The sequence below is a fragment of the Indicator indicator genome, chromosome Z, assembly GCF_027791375.1.
Source record: "Indicator indicator isolate 239-I01 chromosome Z, UM_Iind_1.1, whole genome shotgun sequence".
Taxonomy (NCBI): Eukaryota; Metazoa; Chordata; class Aves; order Piciformes; family Indicatoridae; genus Indicator; species Indicator indicator.
This window is the reverse complement of record NC_072053.1, coordinates 69,581,895-69,598,787: the sequence shown is the minus strand read 5'-3', so window position 1 is coordinate 69,598,787 and position 16,893 is coordinate 69,581,895. Positions and strand designations below refer to the sequence as shown.

The window sequence follows — 16,893 nt, the reverse complement described above, 5'->3', positions numbered from 1 at the left end:
ATCAAAACAACACCACTTCTGTACAAAGGGAAAACAATTTTTTAAATGGACAAAAAAAGTAAGAATAAGACCACCTAACTGGAGCAATTAATTGTCCTTTAGCTGAATCCCATCTATATCCCCTTCCCTCTCAAAAAAAACACAAATGAAAAACAAAATCAAACAACACAACAAAAAACAAACAACCAAAAAACACCCCAAACAAACAAGCCCCCACAAACCTTCACTCCCACATTTCACTGTGGAACAGAGAATTACTTGTTTCACTGCTGCATGGTTTCAATTACAGCCAATTGTTTTTTATTAATCTCTGTACAGTCTCTTGACAGAGACTGAGGATGAAAATACAGCAGAGAAAAAGCAGACTCAGTATAATCACCTACCTAGGAGGGGCCCAGTCATGTTTTGTGCAGTCCAGTAGTGTTCCAACATAAGTCTTGTTCCTCCATGTAACGTTTACTACTAGAACACCTGCCAGTGGAAGAAAACCAAGATATTATCATTGTCAGAAAAATAATTAGGGTAGGCTTTTTGTTTTATTCCTTTTTTTTCCCCTTTCCCTTCCCCACAAAGGGAGAGCTTTACTCTTATTTGCTTTCAAACACTGTGGTCTATACTCTTCCTCTTTTCTGGTTTCAGTGACCTCAAATTAAAACCTACAAAAAGACAGCAAACGACAAAGAACAAGTGTGTGTGTGCACATGCGTATGTGTGTAAGAGAGTGTATGCCTATGCGACTGTGTAATCAAGATATAGCTGACAGAAGGAAATGGGTTTTGCCATGTCCTGCTGTAAAACAGCAACACTCACCTCTTAATTTTGCTATTATTGCACATAATTGCTTTTGCTTGGCAGCCTGCCAGCATAAACTAAGCACCAGTTACAGTGTTTAAATCAGTAGGTGACTGGGAAGAATCTGCTTTGCTTTGAACAATATGATAATGATGCTTCTATTTATTTGAAATTGCATAGATCCAAACACACAACACACACACACACATTGCAAGTTTTGTTCAGCAAATATAGATGAAAGTGTGTATTATCTGTCTTGCTTGTTCTGCAAAAAGGGACCAAACATGAAATTCCAACCATACAGTAAAGCTAAGAGGAACTGCAATACAGATACATAGAAAGCAGGATCCTTTAAATGCAAATACTGTAACTCAATTGATTTACCACTTAAGAGTTTCATTAAATGTAAATTCATCTGCCCACCTAAAGCAGACTTCTAATTTTGGTTTATTCAAGTTATCCCTGTAAAACGTACATGGTAAGGACAATAAAATGTGGGAGATGTCATTCAAATGTTTTGTAGTTTCCCCTCAAATACTTCTTCACATAAATCTATCACCATGTTCATGGGCTAGCCAGCATAATGACCCCTTTAATTCATTAAGTTTCACAGATGAACATAGGGTAGTATTTGTAAACCAGCCATCTCTTCTCACTGGAACCTACACTGAAATAAAAAATATGTTTTACCTAGCGAAGAAAGGCATGATGCAAAATGTTTTCAATTTATGAGGCGTGAAGACACTGACTCGCAGCTGCCAGCCTTGTGACTTGTTTTTCCTCCACACTTCCCTTGTTCTAGCTGTCGCGTTTCTATAATGGATATAATGATGGCACTGTGCCAGAATGTTTCCAGCCAGTCTTTTTGCTTTGTCTTACCACTGTGATTTCTAATTTTGCACTGAAATGATCCCTCTCTGCTGCACCAATGTAAACATGCAACCAGTCTCTTATTTCCTCAGGGGCATTGTAGCAGTGGGGAAGTATATGAAGTGTTGTTAGCAGGGGTACCAGGGAAGATGGGAGTTCTTTGAAAATTCTCTGTAGCAGATTTTAAAATTATTCCTCACATGGCTTAAAGTTGCTGTTATGATGAAGCAACTAGAATTTCATATGCTGGGGCAAAGTTGATGAAGGATGAACGATAAAGGGCTTTTCCAGGCAGGGACAGAGCCCATCTTTGAATACCTAGAAGGATTAGGGTTAACTCGCTATGTCGTGTTTTTATCACCTATGCAAACTTGGAAGGCTGGGAAAAATGAGAAACACCTCATTGTGTTCTCACTCTCTTCCAATGACAGCCACCACCACCACACACTTGGAGGGGCCAAGGGCGTAGCTCCTGCCCACTGCCTGTTCCAGGTCCTGATTTGCCACAGCGAGCTCCGTGGCACTTGCTGACACCAGCCCATTGGTGTCAGAACAGGCAAGGGCAGGAGCGGTGTGGGAGTGTGGGGCCTGTGTGCCATCCAGCTGCCTGCACAGCACCCAGCACTGATGTGTTGTGGCCCAGTGGTGCAGCATCCCATTGGCCGTACCCACACCCTACAGTACCAAAACCTCCCTCTGCCACTGCCTTGGTCTGGACAGCACCTGTGAGGTGGTTATGGCAAGCGTACAGAGCAGTCCAGCAGGAAACGGCTCCACCAGAACCATTCCAGCCTGGGAAAGGAGCAGGTGCTTCCACAGCTGCTCTGCCACTGGCACCTAAGAGAAGGAGCGCATGCAGGTTTTGGGACTGCAGGTTCCTCCAGTGCTGAAATCATGCTGTGTCTTGCAGTCTTCAAACCTCTACATCTACTGAAGCTTGTGGGCAAAGAATATGAAAAGGAGAATACATCAACAGAGCCACAGAGGAAATACGTGTCAATGGGAGCTGGGTTTGTCAATTAGCAACTCCAAGCTATGTTCCCACCTGCCACTCACACACCAGAGAGATATTAAAAAGGTGTTTTCTCTGGTAACTCGAGTCTTTCCTTCCACCTTAATAGCTTGTTGGCTCTGACTCCATAATGCTTTGAGTGAAAATCACGGGTATTTTCCATAGCTAAATTCTATTATGTCACGTACCCCATCTCTCTGTAGCAGCACAATTGCTCCCTCCTGTCCATTTACCAGCATTTGTTCAATTGCCCTCTAAATGCACAAAGCAAGGAGGCCTTTCTGATTTCCCATAAAGTGTAACAGGAGGTTTAACCGTGCCATTCACTTTTCCCCTGCTAGTTCACCTTTATCCTTTTGTTAAAATGTAACATTAGGTTTAGTGGTAGTGGTTTGGGGGGTTTGTTTTGTTTTAAGTCAAGGTGGATTCCTACATAAGTCTCTATCTTCCTCAATATTCATAGTCTTGTCTATTTCTACATGGACTTTATTTATTAATAAATCTATACGAAAAACCTAGGGATAGTCTGCTACTTATTAACAGAAGAGAGGACAAAACAGAAGGCATGGAATAGGTGTAGCAATAAAAACCTCTGAAATCAATATACATTTCAGTAATCTTTAGAAGACATTCAAATGACCTTCCAGCATAAGAAAGTCAATACCTCAAAAGCAAACACATCCAAGTTCCTCCCTTAACAGGCAGTTATGTTTAGCATCTCATTAAGTTTGATAGTCTTAGCAAAAGCTCCAGTATTTAAGTAGGAGGAAAGATTAGTCTCCATGCTGTTAGAATAACTGTGGCAAGGAATATATTTCCTTTCCCTAATGAACAGCATATTACTCAGCCACAGGTAGGATTACACAGAATTGGCAGTGAAGGTAGCTCATTTCATCTTCCAAGATTATGATAGAAATGGGTCAAGAGAATACAAGCAGCACAGGAGGTAGAACTGATCCCTATGGAACTGATCCTTGTTAGACCAAAGCACTGGAAAATGAAAACGGAGATGAGAAAGGTGTGTCGTCTACACTATATACTCGCACTACTGAAGAGGAAGGATATTCTTGCTGTACCCAATCATAGTATATTATGACAAGTTTCTTTGATCCAAAACACTTGTCCTGTCATGGAGTTCAAGCTCAGAACAAGAATCTCTGATGGGACTTCTCTGCACTGTCTCAGCGGCAGTAAACAGCAGTCTTGAGTTCAGCTCCAAGTATTGCATCTCAGTACACTGTGAATACAGTCACATACTAACCCTTTAAGTCGTTTCAATTCCTTTTTTGAGTGTGTGTGTGCCAGGGCATAGCTCTCCACATAACTCCTCCATTTTATGAAGTAACATCTCACATACAGGATCAAACCTCACTAGAGCAGCATCAAGTCATAAGAAGTGCCTGTAATGTGACTTCCCAGTACATTAGACTATACATTAGACTACACATGTGACAATCATTTATTTAGTATTGTCTAAAAATGAGTGAAAATGCAAGGACTCTCTGAGGAATCTATAGGTTTCATACTGTCTGTACACTTAGATGCATTTTCACCTTAAAAAGCCCAAGAGACTGAACTATTCAAAGTAGCCATTACTGAAGAACGGGAGAAAAACTCAGATGCTTGTAATGCAGTGTACCTTAGAGTATCTGGACTCTAAGATTCCAGTTCAGGAAACAGCAAAATATCTAATCCTGTTATTGTGAAGCTGGATCAAACAGTAGTAAATACATTTAGACTACATGCAAATGTTTATTCCATCAAGTAAGGGTGGCAAGAATTTCACCAATTACCTGAGCACAGTTCACAGGATTTGAATGCAACAGAAAAAAATTATCACAAAATGAGGGTGTAAAGGTTCTTGATTTACTAAGGCTCATTATCACATTTGCAAACTGTGTACCTTTTCACAGTTACCATGTATCTGAAGTTAGCAATATCCTCCACAGCCTCCAGTGTCAAGCATCCTAAGTTAAAGCAGCCAAGAATAAGAAAGTAAAAATTTCCAATGTTACTATCCATGCTACTCTTTATTATTAAGGAGTAGACACAGTAAATGGTGAACATGTTATGTGCAGTTATTATTAAAACATGTCTAAGACAAGAAATCAGGCTCATGTTACCCCAAAGCCCTACAGTTCATCTACACTACTGTATGTTTTTTGCTGAAATCCAGTATTAGCCAAGGCAGGGTCATACGCGAAAGCCTTAACGTACAGCAAACATGCACAAAGGATGTTACCTAGTGCTTACCATTGTCAAGGGAAGTCCCACCTGCAACATCAAAGGGAATTTCACTAGCTTGTTAGGAGGGATAAAAGATTTCGTATTTTGGCATTTTCCTTCACACTGTAGGTACCATTACGAGCTTTCTTCTTTGCTCGTCACATTCATAACCACAATGTTTACAGCAACAAAATTACCCCACAACAGACAGAAAAGACTAGCACATGCCTAAAGGCCAACAAAACTATTTTATATAAGCCATTCTAACAGATATAATGTAATAAACTCTACAAAGTAACTGTGAAAATTTGTATTGGATTTTATTATGGAATGAAAGGTCACATGCCACAAAAGTGATTTGTTATAAAATCAATTTTCAGAAATTTAAAGAAAGAATCATTATTTATGCGTTGTGATGTAGTTAATCTGTTCTCTTTCCTTTGTCCTCTATTCCTTCTTTTCATTTACTGAATAACAAAGACCAGAATTAAAATTAGATATTTAATATTAACTAAGTTTATAGAATAAAATGTATCATGACAAACTGGAAATGAACTACCTGAATTTGTTTGCAACTTCAAAAAAAGAGCCATAGTCTTTAAAAGTCAGCCTAACAAATGCTGGCATGCTATTTTGCTGTAAAAACAGCACAATCACAAGGCATCCTCAGGACCAAGCCAGTGTGCCAATAAACTACCTTAACACTGCACTTCTAGCAGCTAATTAAGCTTCTGAGGATCTAGTCAAATCTAACAGAATACACTATTGCAGGTGCTCCTTCATCTATAGAACAAAAAACTGAAGAATCTAGCCTAAAACAGATACTAATCGTTCATCTACAGAACAAAAAAAACTGAAGAATCTAGCCTAAAACAGATATATTAATCCTTTCACTTTCCTGACTCTTTTTCTGCCAGGAACATAAGCGAAGAATTTTTATTGCTTTGTATTCAAAACTATGAGAAGGAATGAGATCACATGGTTAGGAATCAAATTACCACATTACTGTCTTAGATGCAGGCCCTAGGTTTTTTAAAATACTGGTCTTAGAAAACAAACACATTCAAATTCCACTGTAAGTAGACATTAATAAATTAATCAGGCTGAGAACCCTGACTTAACATTGGCAGCATAGGCTGTTTTCTTTGTTCAGATCACAACTGCTACAAAATTCTATTATAGTTCAAGTTGATTATTTTCTCAGACTCAAAAGACCATTTATCTGAATGGGTGAATGGGTGTCACTTCGTTTTTCGAAAAGAACTGTTCCCTCTGTTCTCAGCAGAAAAACTGGACAAAAGTATTTGCAAAATTCCAGAGAAAGCAGATCTGCACAAAGTCTTTCTGAACACTTCAAATGATTTTTTGAAAAATATTTAAATGATCTTCCAAAACTAGAACTCACTTGATTACTCTTCAGACACTAAAAGTCACTTATGTTTAAAAAGTCACATAAATCACTTGCATTTAAATGTAAGTGCAGTCCTACTTACAAGCTTGCTCATAATTCCCTCAAATTAAGAATTCTGCCTGATGCCTTTACTGTTCTGAGTACCATTTTAAGACAGCTTTTGCTGATGCCAGAGGAAGCTCTACCAAAGTACACTATGCTTTGGAGTAATTTTTGTAAGATTTACTTCTTTCAAAGTCTAATATCACAAATTTTTGTAGCAATATTCCTATGGAACTGCAGCTCTTCAAAACTGAGATACAATTCTTACTTTTGAGAAGGCATCACTTGACACATCGTTATCGTTATGACTATTGAATCAAAAAATGTGTTTGCAAACCAAATCCCACTTGCTTTTGTCCCAGCCTTGTCACATGCAAGTAATACAGACATGCCTGGGATAGTCAAATCGTGGCCTATCTGTCATCAGTGAGTACACCCTCATCGTGGATTAAACACACTTTATTTTGCATCTGGCACTGCAATTTTAAACTCTTACATATGGGACTCTAAGATTCCAGTTCAGGAAACCTAGCAAAATATCTAATCCTGTTATTGTGAGGCTAGATCATACAGTAATAAATACAATTAGGCAACATGCAAATGTTTACTCTACTATTTGACATCACTGTTCTAACAGTAACTAAAGTGCAAAAATCTTACGATCATTGCCCTTGATTTATTAGGAACACTATAACTCATTTGCCTCACAACATCCACCACATCATCATCAATCCCAGACCCATATATGTATCTGCAATTCATTTGTGCATAAAAACCACAGAAAAATTTTTATATTTGACTTTCAATGCAAATGGCTTATTTCTCCCTGATTGCTTCCATCAAGAAAGTAATCTAAAATTAACAGTAAACATTCTATGTATAAAGTCAGGTCTTCAACACTGAATACTGATCTGGTTGATATACAGTTTATTTACTACTTTAATCACACTGTCTAGCACGGCACAAGAACTTAACTACACGTACAGCAGGTGCACATGTAACAGACATAACATCAGTAAGCCTGAGAATGTAATGACTGTCAGGTGGCCTGGAAATGCAAACTGGTAGGCTTTTTTGTTATGTTTTCCTGGTGGTTTGGGTTTTTTTCTGGATTTGGTGGGCAGGTTTTGTTTGTTGTTTTTTGTGGGTTTTTAGTTGTTGTTTTGGTTTGGCTTTTGTTTGGTTGGTTGGTTGGTTGGGGTTTTTTTTAAACAGCCCTACTGCTGTGCTGAATGTCTGAAAAGTGACTTAAACCACATCCTGTTATCAAACCATCTGGAACACAGATCTTCAATTAGTCATCCTGGATGCTGGACTTCATCCAAACAAATACCGTATAGCAATGGACCTGAGAAGATTAGTTGCATTAAGGAAAAGAAGCATAATGAAATACTGCTGGTACAGTCATAAACCTTTGAGGTGCTTAGCTTTAGTGTTAGTGTAGTACTTTATGAAAACATAGTACACTTAAAGGTTAAAGGGCAGAGGCTAAACCCTGTTATTTTAGCTAATGTTGCCCTGATGGTGGCTCAAGCATGTTGGCAATGCTTTAGCCACATAAACTACAGCAGCTTCTTCAACAGCCAAACTTAGTTTATATTGATGTGATTTCCAGCAAGTTCTGAATAATGCCAACCTAAATTTCAAATGGCATGAGCTTAATTACCAAGGTATTAGTACAAAACATTTAAAGTAGCATCCATCACACTGGCTTGAAAAAGCTTTGTTACATCTTTAATTATATAAACTCGAAACAAATATTCCTGGGACTTGCACTGCATACTCCCATTTGCATTCAGAAAAGCAGCAGCAATTACACAGTGAGGGGTACCTCTTGAAGCCATGGAGTTGGGCCATCAGGGAGACAACTTTTTCATTTTATCTAATAATAACAACTGTAATATATTTTCTTAATCTAGAGGTTTATCCTAGAGTATAGAGAAGAATAAACACTGAAATAACTGAAGAAGACCTGTTTCCCCATGAGCCCATGTGTTTAAGACACAAAAGAACACACAGCCACTTCCATCACTGTCACGCCTCCTGTAGCCTTTGTTCTGAAGCCCGATGAGCTGTATTGATTTGGGACAATCGTTGAGCTTTTGGAAACCTAGACTCTAGCTTATTCCCCACCATCTATTTCTTTCTCATAAAGACAGATGGTCAATATTCAGTTGAATGGTCAGCTTTGGTTTCTTTTCTTTTTATTGCCTACCTAGTAACATTATCCTTTTCTGGCTTTAGTATAAAACAAAGCAGCATGTTAGGAAGACTTGTTGGTGAGGATGAAATGGTAGTGACTCTGGACAAATCTATGACTGAAATGCTGAAGGACGTTAGCTCTGGAAAACAAAGCAGCATCTAATCAAACAGCTTATGTCCCTTATTGGTTATAATAACAATTCCACTACAGGGTTTTTTCAGTGTATGTTTCTTCTAGAAACAGTCTGCCTAACAAATAAGCAGTAAGCAATATCTGAATGCAAATGGTGAGCTAAAGAAAACCAAACAGTCCTAATCAAATACAAGGCTAAATTTTACACTCATTAAAAGAGCAATAAAAGACTCAATGAAATCTGGGTAATACCCCCAAGAAAATACATCAGATTAGGTCCAAATGGCTTGTAGTTCTATCCATGACTGAATATTTCTGTTATAGTATGAGCTATTAAAATGGCAATTTTGAAAACTAGGAAATCACAGTGACCCACATTTATTTCTCCTGTCAGACTTAGATTACAATGATTAGATTTTGGCAGGAATAGGGAACCTTTTTTATAAGTTGCTGTTGTATTTCTTGAATGTCAGACCAAATGTTTGCAGTGTTTACAGGAAAATGTGCAATTATGATAAACTAACCATAGGTTTCTGGCCTCCAGAGTACAACTAAAGATTTTTGTACAAAAAAATACCTTTTCTTTGGCCAGAGTAACTGAACCGCTTCACTATTCTACTGTAGCTTGAGAATAAACTTGCAGTCTTATTTTATTTTCTTCCAGATGACACTAAAAATGCAAGTAAAAAATTGTTTCACATCTGTGTGTGCTGAAGAAAACCAAACCTGTTTCATAAATGAAGTGTTTTGATCCAAGCAGATTTTTAGTCTCTCACTTCAGTAATCATAACTGTGATTCACATAGTCGACACTGAAAAATGTCACATAGTCTCAATTTGAAAAGAAACAAATACTGTGCTGCAATGTCTTGAATCTCCCACTCTCTTTCAGCCCCTCTATTGCTGCCCTGTGAAACACATAGACACTCTTCTGCCTTCTGCCTAATGAAAGAAAAAGAAGCACTACAATACACTGCCTTTGCTTGTACTCTATGACCATATGTCACTTCAGATAAGCAACAAAACATAGGGCTTTTCAACTCATATGTCATGCTTGCTTCCGAAGTTTTTATTAATTACAGGATCTCGTCACATAGTTACTCTCTCCCAAAGGCCTTCACCCTTAAAAGCAAGTAAATAGCAAAGCAAAACAAGACTGGAGTGTATGGAAAAGGGCTCTTAAATATGAGAAGTAAGATCACTGGGAAAACCAAACCATTTTGTCTCCTCCTGACAAGCATTCAGGAGTTGCTTTAATAATTTTTTGCCTCATTTTTATATTTTCATCTCAGACACCAGACCACAGAAATACTGTTTTCATCAGGAGACTGTTGAGAAACAGCTGCAGAAATAGGGAAGGTGGCACAAATTTATGTGTGCATATCTAGTAACAAAACAAAGCAACCAAAAGAACCACCATCCCCTACTCCCCCTGCAAAAGCCCTTATAAGAAAAACACTCAACCCAACCAACCAAAAAAAAAAAAACCAAAACAACAAAACCAAAGTCAGAAGCAATAAGAAACATAACCAACCAAACAAAAAAACCAATAAAACCAAAACAAACAAATCAAGATAAGCAAAAAATCCCACACAACATTATTCTTTCCACCCCCTCCCCTGCCCCCCACCCTTCCAAACAAAAATCACACAAAACCTAGGGTGAGTATTAGGACATCTCAAGTTTGTGTCCCAGCTTTGAACTCTGCTACTATAGGGACAATTGACTTGGAGAATAATAAACGAAGCAAATAACAGATGACAAAATTCACCTATAAACCTTAAGGTGTCTTTAGTGATTAGTTCCCCAGTGCTCTACATCAAGATAAAGAGCTGCCAAGTGAATGTGGTGGCACAATTCTTTATCAAACAGTAGAACAGTTAATGAAACATAAAGGAATGGAAGCCAGACGAGAGAGAATTTGTAGAAAAGAAAACAGCATGAATAAAGAAACAGTTCCAAGCCCAAACCATGAAAACGCTTCCAAATCTGTGAACTGCAGATACCAGAATTGTAGTTGAGCCAGGCAGACAATTCTGCTCAACCTCAAAGAGCTGCTGCTGATCCATGTACCTCACTGGGATTGCGAGGCAGAGCCTCTTATAAATTATGATGCTTTATTTAAAGTCAAAGCATTTATTTGCTTTTGTGCCAGCTTTGGATCCTTTTCATCTCTAGCTACCAGGCCCAAGGGAGAACACATTCCTGTAGCTCTGCTGGCAGCCAGCTGTGGCCTCAGTAAATCATAAAGCCTCCTAACAAGCCATTCTTTACCAAGGCCAACTGTAGTTACCAGACATGATAACTTCTCTATTATTCCACTCACTGGAATTTAAAATAGCAATTTAAAGCAGAGTCTGAAAACACTGAAATCTACTGAAGTACGTGTGTGTGTGTGTCTGTGTGTGTGTAGCATGGGGTGTACATTAGAATCTTACCAGTACTGCAACTGCAAATTAGGAGTTCTGTCTCTTCTACCTCTTTCCCTCCCATGCACTGAAAAGGAATCAGCTTTTTCCTCTGTTCTTCATTATAAAACTCTTGTATTTTAATGGGGAATAAGATGCCCAGAACAATTACAAGTATTTCAGTAACACACTTCAGATACCAGTTCTGTTTTGTAAATAAGCCTAATGAACTGTGACTTGATAGTGCTCTTCTCCAGCAGAAGAAAGGTAAAAGGGTTCTTGTTACCATTTTGCTGGGACAGAACAAAACTGAACTACTTTTCAACTAATCAAAGAGGTTCACCATGATTTTCTTTCCTTTATTTCAAATCATCTCCCAAGAAGCTAAACTAGTAAAATATCTAATTAACCAGATGGCTTATTCCAGCTGTTCATCAATACTGATGTTAATGCAAAGCCAAGCTACTGATTTTCCAGTAATGATGAGTACATATTCTACCAGGCTTCCAACAACTGGTTGGAGATTTTTCCTGTAAGTGTCTTATGTGCAGGCTGTTTCATTTTCTCCATGTATTACGAGCCTGGCTAGTTTTCTATCACCTGATGTGTGATCTATGCCACTACTACATCTTCTGTTGGCTTTTTCATGCATTACCTTTGAGCCTCATAGATTTAGAAACAGAACTGTTTAGACACTGAGGACAGAGTGGTATTACATAAAATGTAAGAAAAATCTTAGGGTTCTATGAATCCTAATACAATCAGTTAAAAATATTTACATTTCTTTTGGCAGTGAAATATTCCACAAAGGAGTATCATAGGCATGCCCTCCTTTATTAAAGTACAGCCAACATGACGGCATGAACACGTATTTCTGCATTAGAAGACTGTTTTCCCATGTCACTAAAACAGAAGAGAAAAAAAAAAAAAAGGTGGGCTTCCAGACATGACTTAATTCTTTCCTTAGTCAGACAAACAGTATCAAGATAAACCTTGCTTTACTTGCAATCTGCACACAAATTTCTGTATAAATTATTGACTGCACTTTGGCCTCATCTGAAATGTTGGCCCCTGAGGTTGATAAGCTCTGACCCCAGGTGGCACATCCAACCCTCTCACAAGAGGCAAGAACATTATTGCTTTGCACTGAGGACTGCAGCACCAAAGCAAATCAATCAAGCTCCCTGACAGCTTTTATGGCCTCCTCACATTAGGCCTAAGTCAAACTCCATGGCTCCTATTGTTCACATTATTCTTTTTTCCTTTGCTCCGATGAAGTTAGGGCAAGTCCAAGGCTTCAATGAGAAAGAAAGGCTATTATGAGCAGCTCAGAGTTTATTGACTCTGAGCTCTACAACAATGGCCCAAAAGCCTTTTCCCTGAAAGTAACACATTCCTAATTGCTAATAATCATCAGTAACAAAGATCAGCCCTTAGACACATATGAAAGGTGTAACATTCAAACAGCTAGACTCCTTATTCTTATGTAACAACAAAGATTTCCTAATATAATTTCATGCGCACCAAGAATAACATTTCAGTCACAGAGAACTGTCATGCAAATGCTGTTATTTTCTGTAACATAACTTGTGTATTAGAAATCCAGTGACCAAACCAGATTTATTTAACGGTGAACCGAAATCTTTTTGGTGTTTTCTGTGTAGGAATTGCAAGATGCGTAACATGATGAGATTTTTCAGCTGGCAAAGTCTTTTCCGTCTGCATTTTTGGGGGGGTTGCTTTGCTTCGCTTTTTTCCCCCCTATTCATCAAATTAAAAACTGGAATAAAAAAAAGAAAGATTTTTAAGGACTCATTTTGATGGAGTGGAATTTGTGATCAACTAGCAGAAACCACCTGTCATAACTCCAGAAACCCTGAATATTGAAGAAAAAGACGGTTTGTGGGGGTTTTGTTTGTTTGTGGGGTTTTCTGTTCTGTGGATTTTGTTTGTTTGGTTGTTGGTAGTGGTGATTGGTTTTTCCCCCCTTTTTTACAAAAATTAACTTATATGTAACTTTAGATTATCTTGCCCTTAAAACTTCAGCTTTTAGAAATGCATAATCTTATTTTAAACTACAGACTAGAAATTGATAGCCATTAAATTAATATTTACTTATTTAAACCTAAATGTCATTACTAAGACAGTAAGAGATACTTTCAATTAAACTGATTCATCTGAATATTTTTAGTGCACCAACTTCATAATTGAACTGAACTGTTAAGAGATTCAAAGGGGTTTCTGGGAAGGTGCTGGCTGAAAGAACAGCAGCTTCCTTCTGCTAAATCTCTTGATACAGCAGCTTGCCTTTTCAGCTGTCATTCAGTCCAATGTGGCTTTTCATACAAAACCAGAGGAGATCAAGTGCAGCCTAAAAGCTTATTTCAAATGAAGGATTCCCCTCCACCTCCAGCTTTCAACTGAAAGCGTATTACACCCTCAAGAATGAGAAGAACTCATAATATGTAGTCTGTCACATAACCTTGTTTTCAAAGTCTGCTGAAGTTTCACAGCTATTTAATTGGAGATCTGAATAAACACAGCAGTAAGCACTGGCAGGGTTGTAGTAGTATAATAAAAATTAAAAAAAACAACAGGCTTTCAATTTATTTATGTAGCTACTGTGGATCAGTCACAGTATTGCTAACTCAAGTTTTTATTCTTGTGAATACCCTTTTATTTCCTTTCTTAAAGATAGTAACAGTGCACGTAATATTAAATTTGTTGTCCTTACAGGGACATGAAATGTCCTTAGAGAAAATGGCAAAGCAGTGCAAAAAGGTAAGCACTTCACCATCCTGGAATACGCTTGCAGTTTACAAGGATTCCTGTTTACAGTGCTGTCAATTAGCTCTCTCACAGGCACTGCGTTCAGCTTGAGCAATTTTTTAAACAGAAATAAATCTAATGCTATTCTTGTCAAACCACAAAGCTGAGCAGTAATGCTGCTATATTTAACCTAAATGCTGTTTTTCATGAGTGCTCTTTAGGATGAATGATATCTGATTTAGAAAAATGACAGTGATTTTGCTGAGCTTTCCAAATCAACACCCGTTCTAGCAGAACAAAACAAGAGCCTGCTGAAGCACATTTTTCTCTCTGATGATGTATATTCACTAAGTACAGCCCATAACCCACCTACTCACAGGCACTTCAGACAGCTAGCCTCACCCACATATCCTTGCAATTTAATCAACAGTCATATCCAACAAATCTTTTACCAATAGCCTGACAGTAGTTATTCTTTAGACTCCAGGCCCCAAAGAGAAATTTGTCATTGCTAAAAATAAATTTCACAGATGTAATAGATAAAGGCAATAAAGAAAACAGGGCTTTTATAAAACAAAATTGACAGAGCAGAAAGCTGTTCCTCTAGACTGCGCAGGCGTGCTGGCCTTGTGTATACGGAAGGGAAATAGACAATGAAGGTTAGGAAGCATGAAATGACAGCCTTCTTTGCTTTTTAGGGAACGTAAATTTTATTCACAGAATGTAAATCTCAAAGTCATGGTTTTCAATCTGCATGTGTGATCACATAAAATTGATTTCAAGGAGATTTGGAAGTACTTAACTCATTGCTCAGAGATGTAAATCCCATCTTGTGCAATCATTATTGTAAAAATAGAGGAAAAAAATGGGTAGCATTTCAAGGGCTCTGCTTACACATTTTTATTTTTCAGATAGTCACAGCACATTTAGATCCATTCAAATATTGATCCGTCTGTACTGAAACGCCCAAACAAAGCTGTGTATGTTTGATATGTTTTAGGGCAGATTAAAACTCTTAACGAATAATAAAGTTTAAATGAAAGACATTCCTGAGTCAGTTTGCCACAATTTAACATAGACATACTCATGTTCCTCCCAAAACAAGCAGGAAAACATGGTTCAAATGCTTCAGAAAACGTGGTTACAGTGCTGATGTGGATGAAGTGCTGAAAAGTTTTTGGGAACGAATGAAAACATTTATTGACTTCAGCACATCTGCTGCATCTTGACTTGGTTTTCTTATAATCTGATATCTCTCTCTTGATACTTCACTGCTTATCACACCACAAATTGTTAAACGTTGTTAAATTAAGAAATCCCAAACCACAGATTATTAGGCACAGTGTGTCAAGTTCATACAGGATAGCATTAAAAATATTTCTGAAGTGCAGCCTCTTCTAACAGAAAACAGATCTATTCTTGAACACAGATGAGCTTCCCATGTTAATAAACACAAACTGACTCTGTTCAAAACACAGAAGAAACTGGTTAAATTCTTTCTCAATAAAATTTATGAAGCAATAAAAACTTTGTAGTACAAGCTGTGTGGTTTGTTTCACTTCCTTGACACATAGATTAAGGAGGAAAATTCTTCCCTTCATTCTCTTACAAAAACTCATGCTGGAGAGAGTACCATGCACTGACCAAAAGCCCTGAGACCCTAATTCTCATTTCCACTCCTCACCAGCAGTTTCTGTATGAAGTTTGGCAAGGAACATTTTAATTTTCAAACTTTACGATGAGAGTATTTGGGAACTTACCCACCATTACCCTGTGAATTCTGATTACTGATACAGTGTAACTGAAGGGGAAAAAGGTAAGAAAGAAATGGCATGTCTGAAGTAGGACAACTGTCACCAGATCATACTAGTATAGTCTTTCATCCTCTATTTATAATACTAATTTAAATTTCTGCAACCCTTGATTAGGAGCAAAAAAGAAGAGAGGGGTAAATACACTGAACGTCTGAAAATAACTGCCTATAACAGCAGTAAAGAAGACTGATAAAGACTTTATCTGTAATATTTGGTCAGATTAAGTACACTCAGACAGCAGCTAATCCACTACAGCTAATGGTTTCTGTCAGGAAGGAAGCAAGTGAAAGGATTCCATTAAACTACAAGGAATAACCTAACTATTGTGGATCTCCCCTTTCATGAAATACCAGCACAATGTACCAAACCCATGTAAAATCTAGTTCCTTCAGTTGTAGTGTGTGAATGCAGTTCCTGCGTTTTTTTAAATACCCTTGGAGACTGGAGAGGTTCCCACTATTATGGATATTCACTCTCCCTCCTGTAACTTGCACACAACTGCATGGAAGGAGCGCGCTCTTGCTCTTTGTACTCCACGCCATTTGTGTAGACGTTATCATCTTCTAACTCACTTGCCTACCGTATAAAGAGGAGTCTATTTCAGGACATAAGATCACCTGAAGATGACCACATGAAACAAGAAAAGCAATTAACAAATACAACACTGTATTTTTCTCTCTCTTACACTTTCTGTGCAATACTCACCAGCAGAGTAAGGCCACTTACAGGGAAGAATGGAATAGTCACACAGAATCAGGGCATTTCATCAGGAAAAGAAAGCAGCACTGACAGAGAAAGAGTGCCAGTGGGGAAAAAGGTCAGACCTCCTTATGTCTCCACCCACGGGTTCCTATTGATGAACCACACCTCTGAGCAGTAGACAACCAAAGGTAGTAACAACAGATGCCACAAGAACGAGTTTGTAACACTTCAGGAAGGTGTGAAAGGAATGACAGTTGGCTGCCTTTCTCAAATCTTTGGCAGAATCCTCTCTCCTAACCCAGAAGACAGCCAAGACTGTGACACCTTTTCTTCAGTTTCAGTGTGTTCAGAGGTTATACCAATCATCTTTGGCTATTTCAGTCAGCTAGTTACTTAGGTTATAGAGGCTGGGTTTCTTTCTCATGGACCCTCCTCTGTGACAAAAGACAGAAAGGAGTATGGGAGATCGAGATATGACCATGCGTTTGCTTTAACTGTTGAGGGTCACAAGAA

General features: G+C 38.1%; 1 protein-coding gene across 1 annotated transcript in view; it reads right to left on the bottom strand.

The window, feature by feature from the left end:
* The window catches only part of ZNF608 (zinc finger protein 608), an 89,146-nt gene that overhangs the window by 7,661 nt on the left and 64,592 nt on the right, over nt 1–16,893 (bottom strand). The window contains exon 3 of the mRNA XM_054398026.1: nt 384–471. Within this exon, the coding sequence (XP_054254001.1) occupies nt 384–471 (88 nt within the window). The remainder of the gene's footprint in view (nt 1–383; nt 472–16,893) is intronic.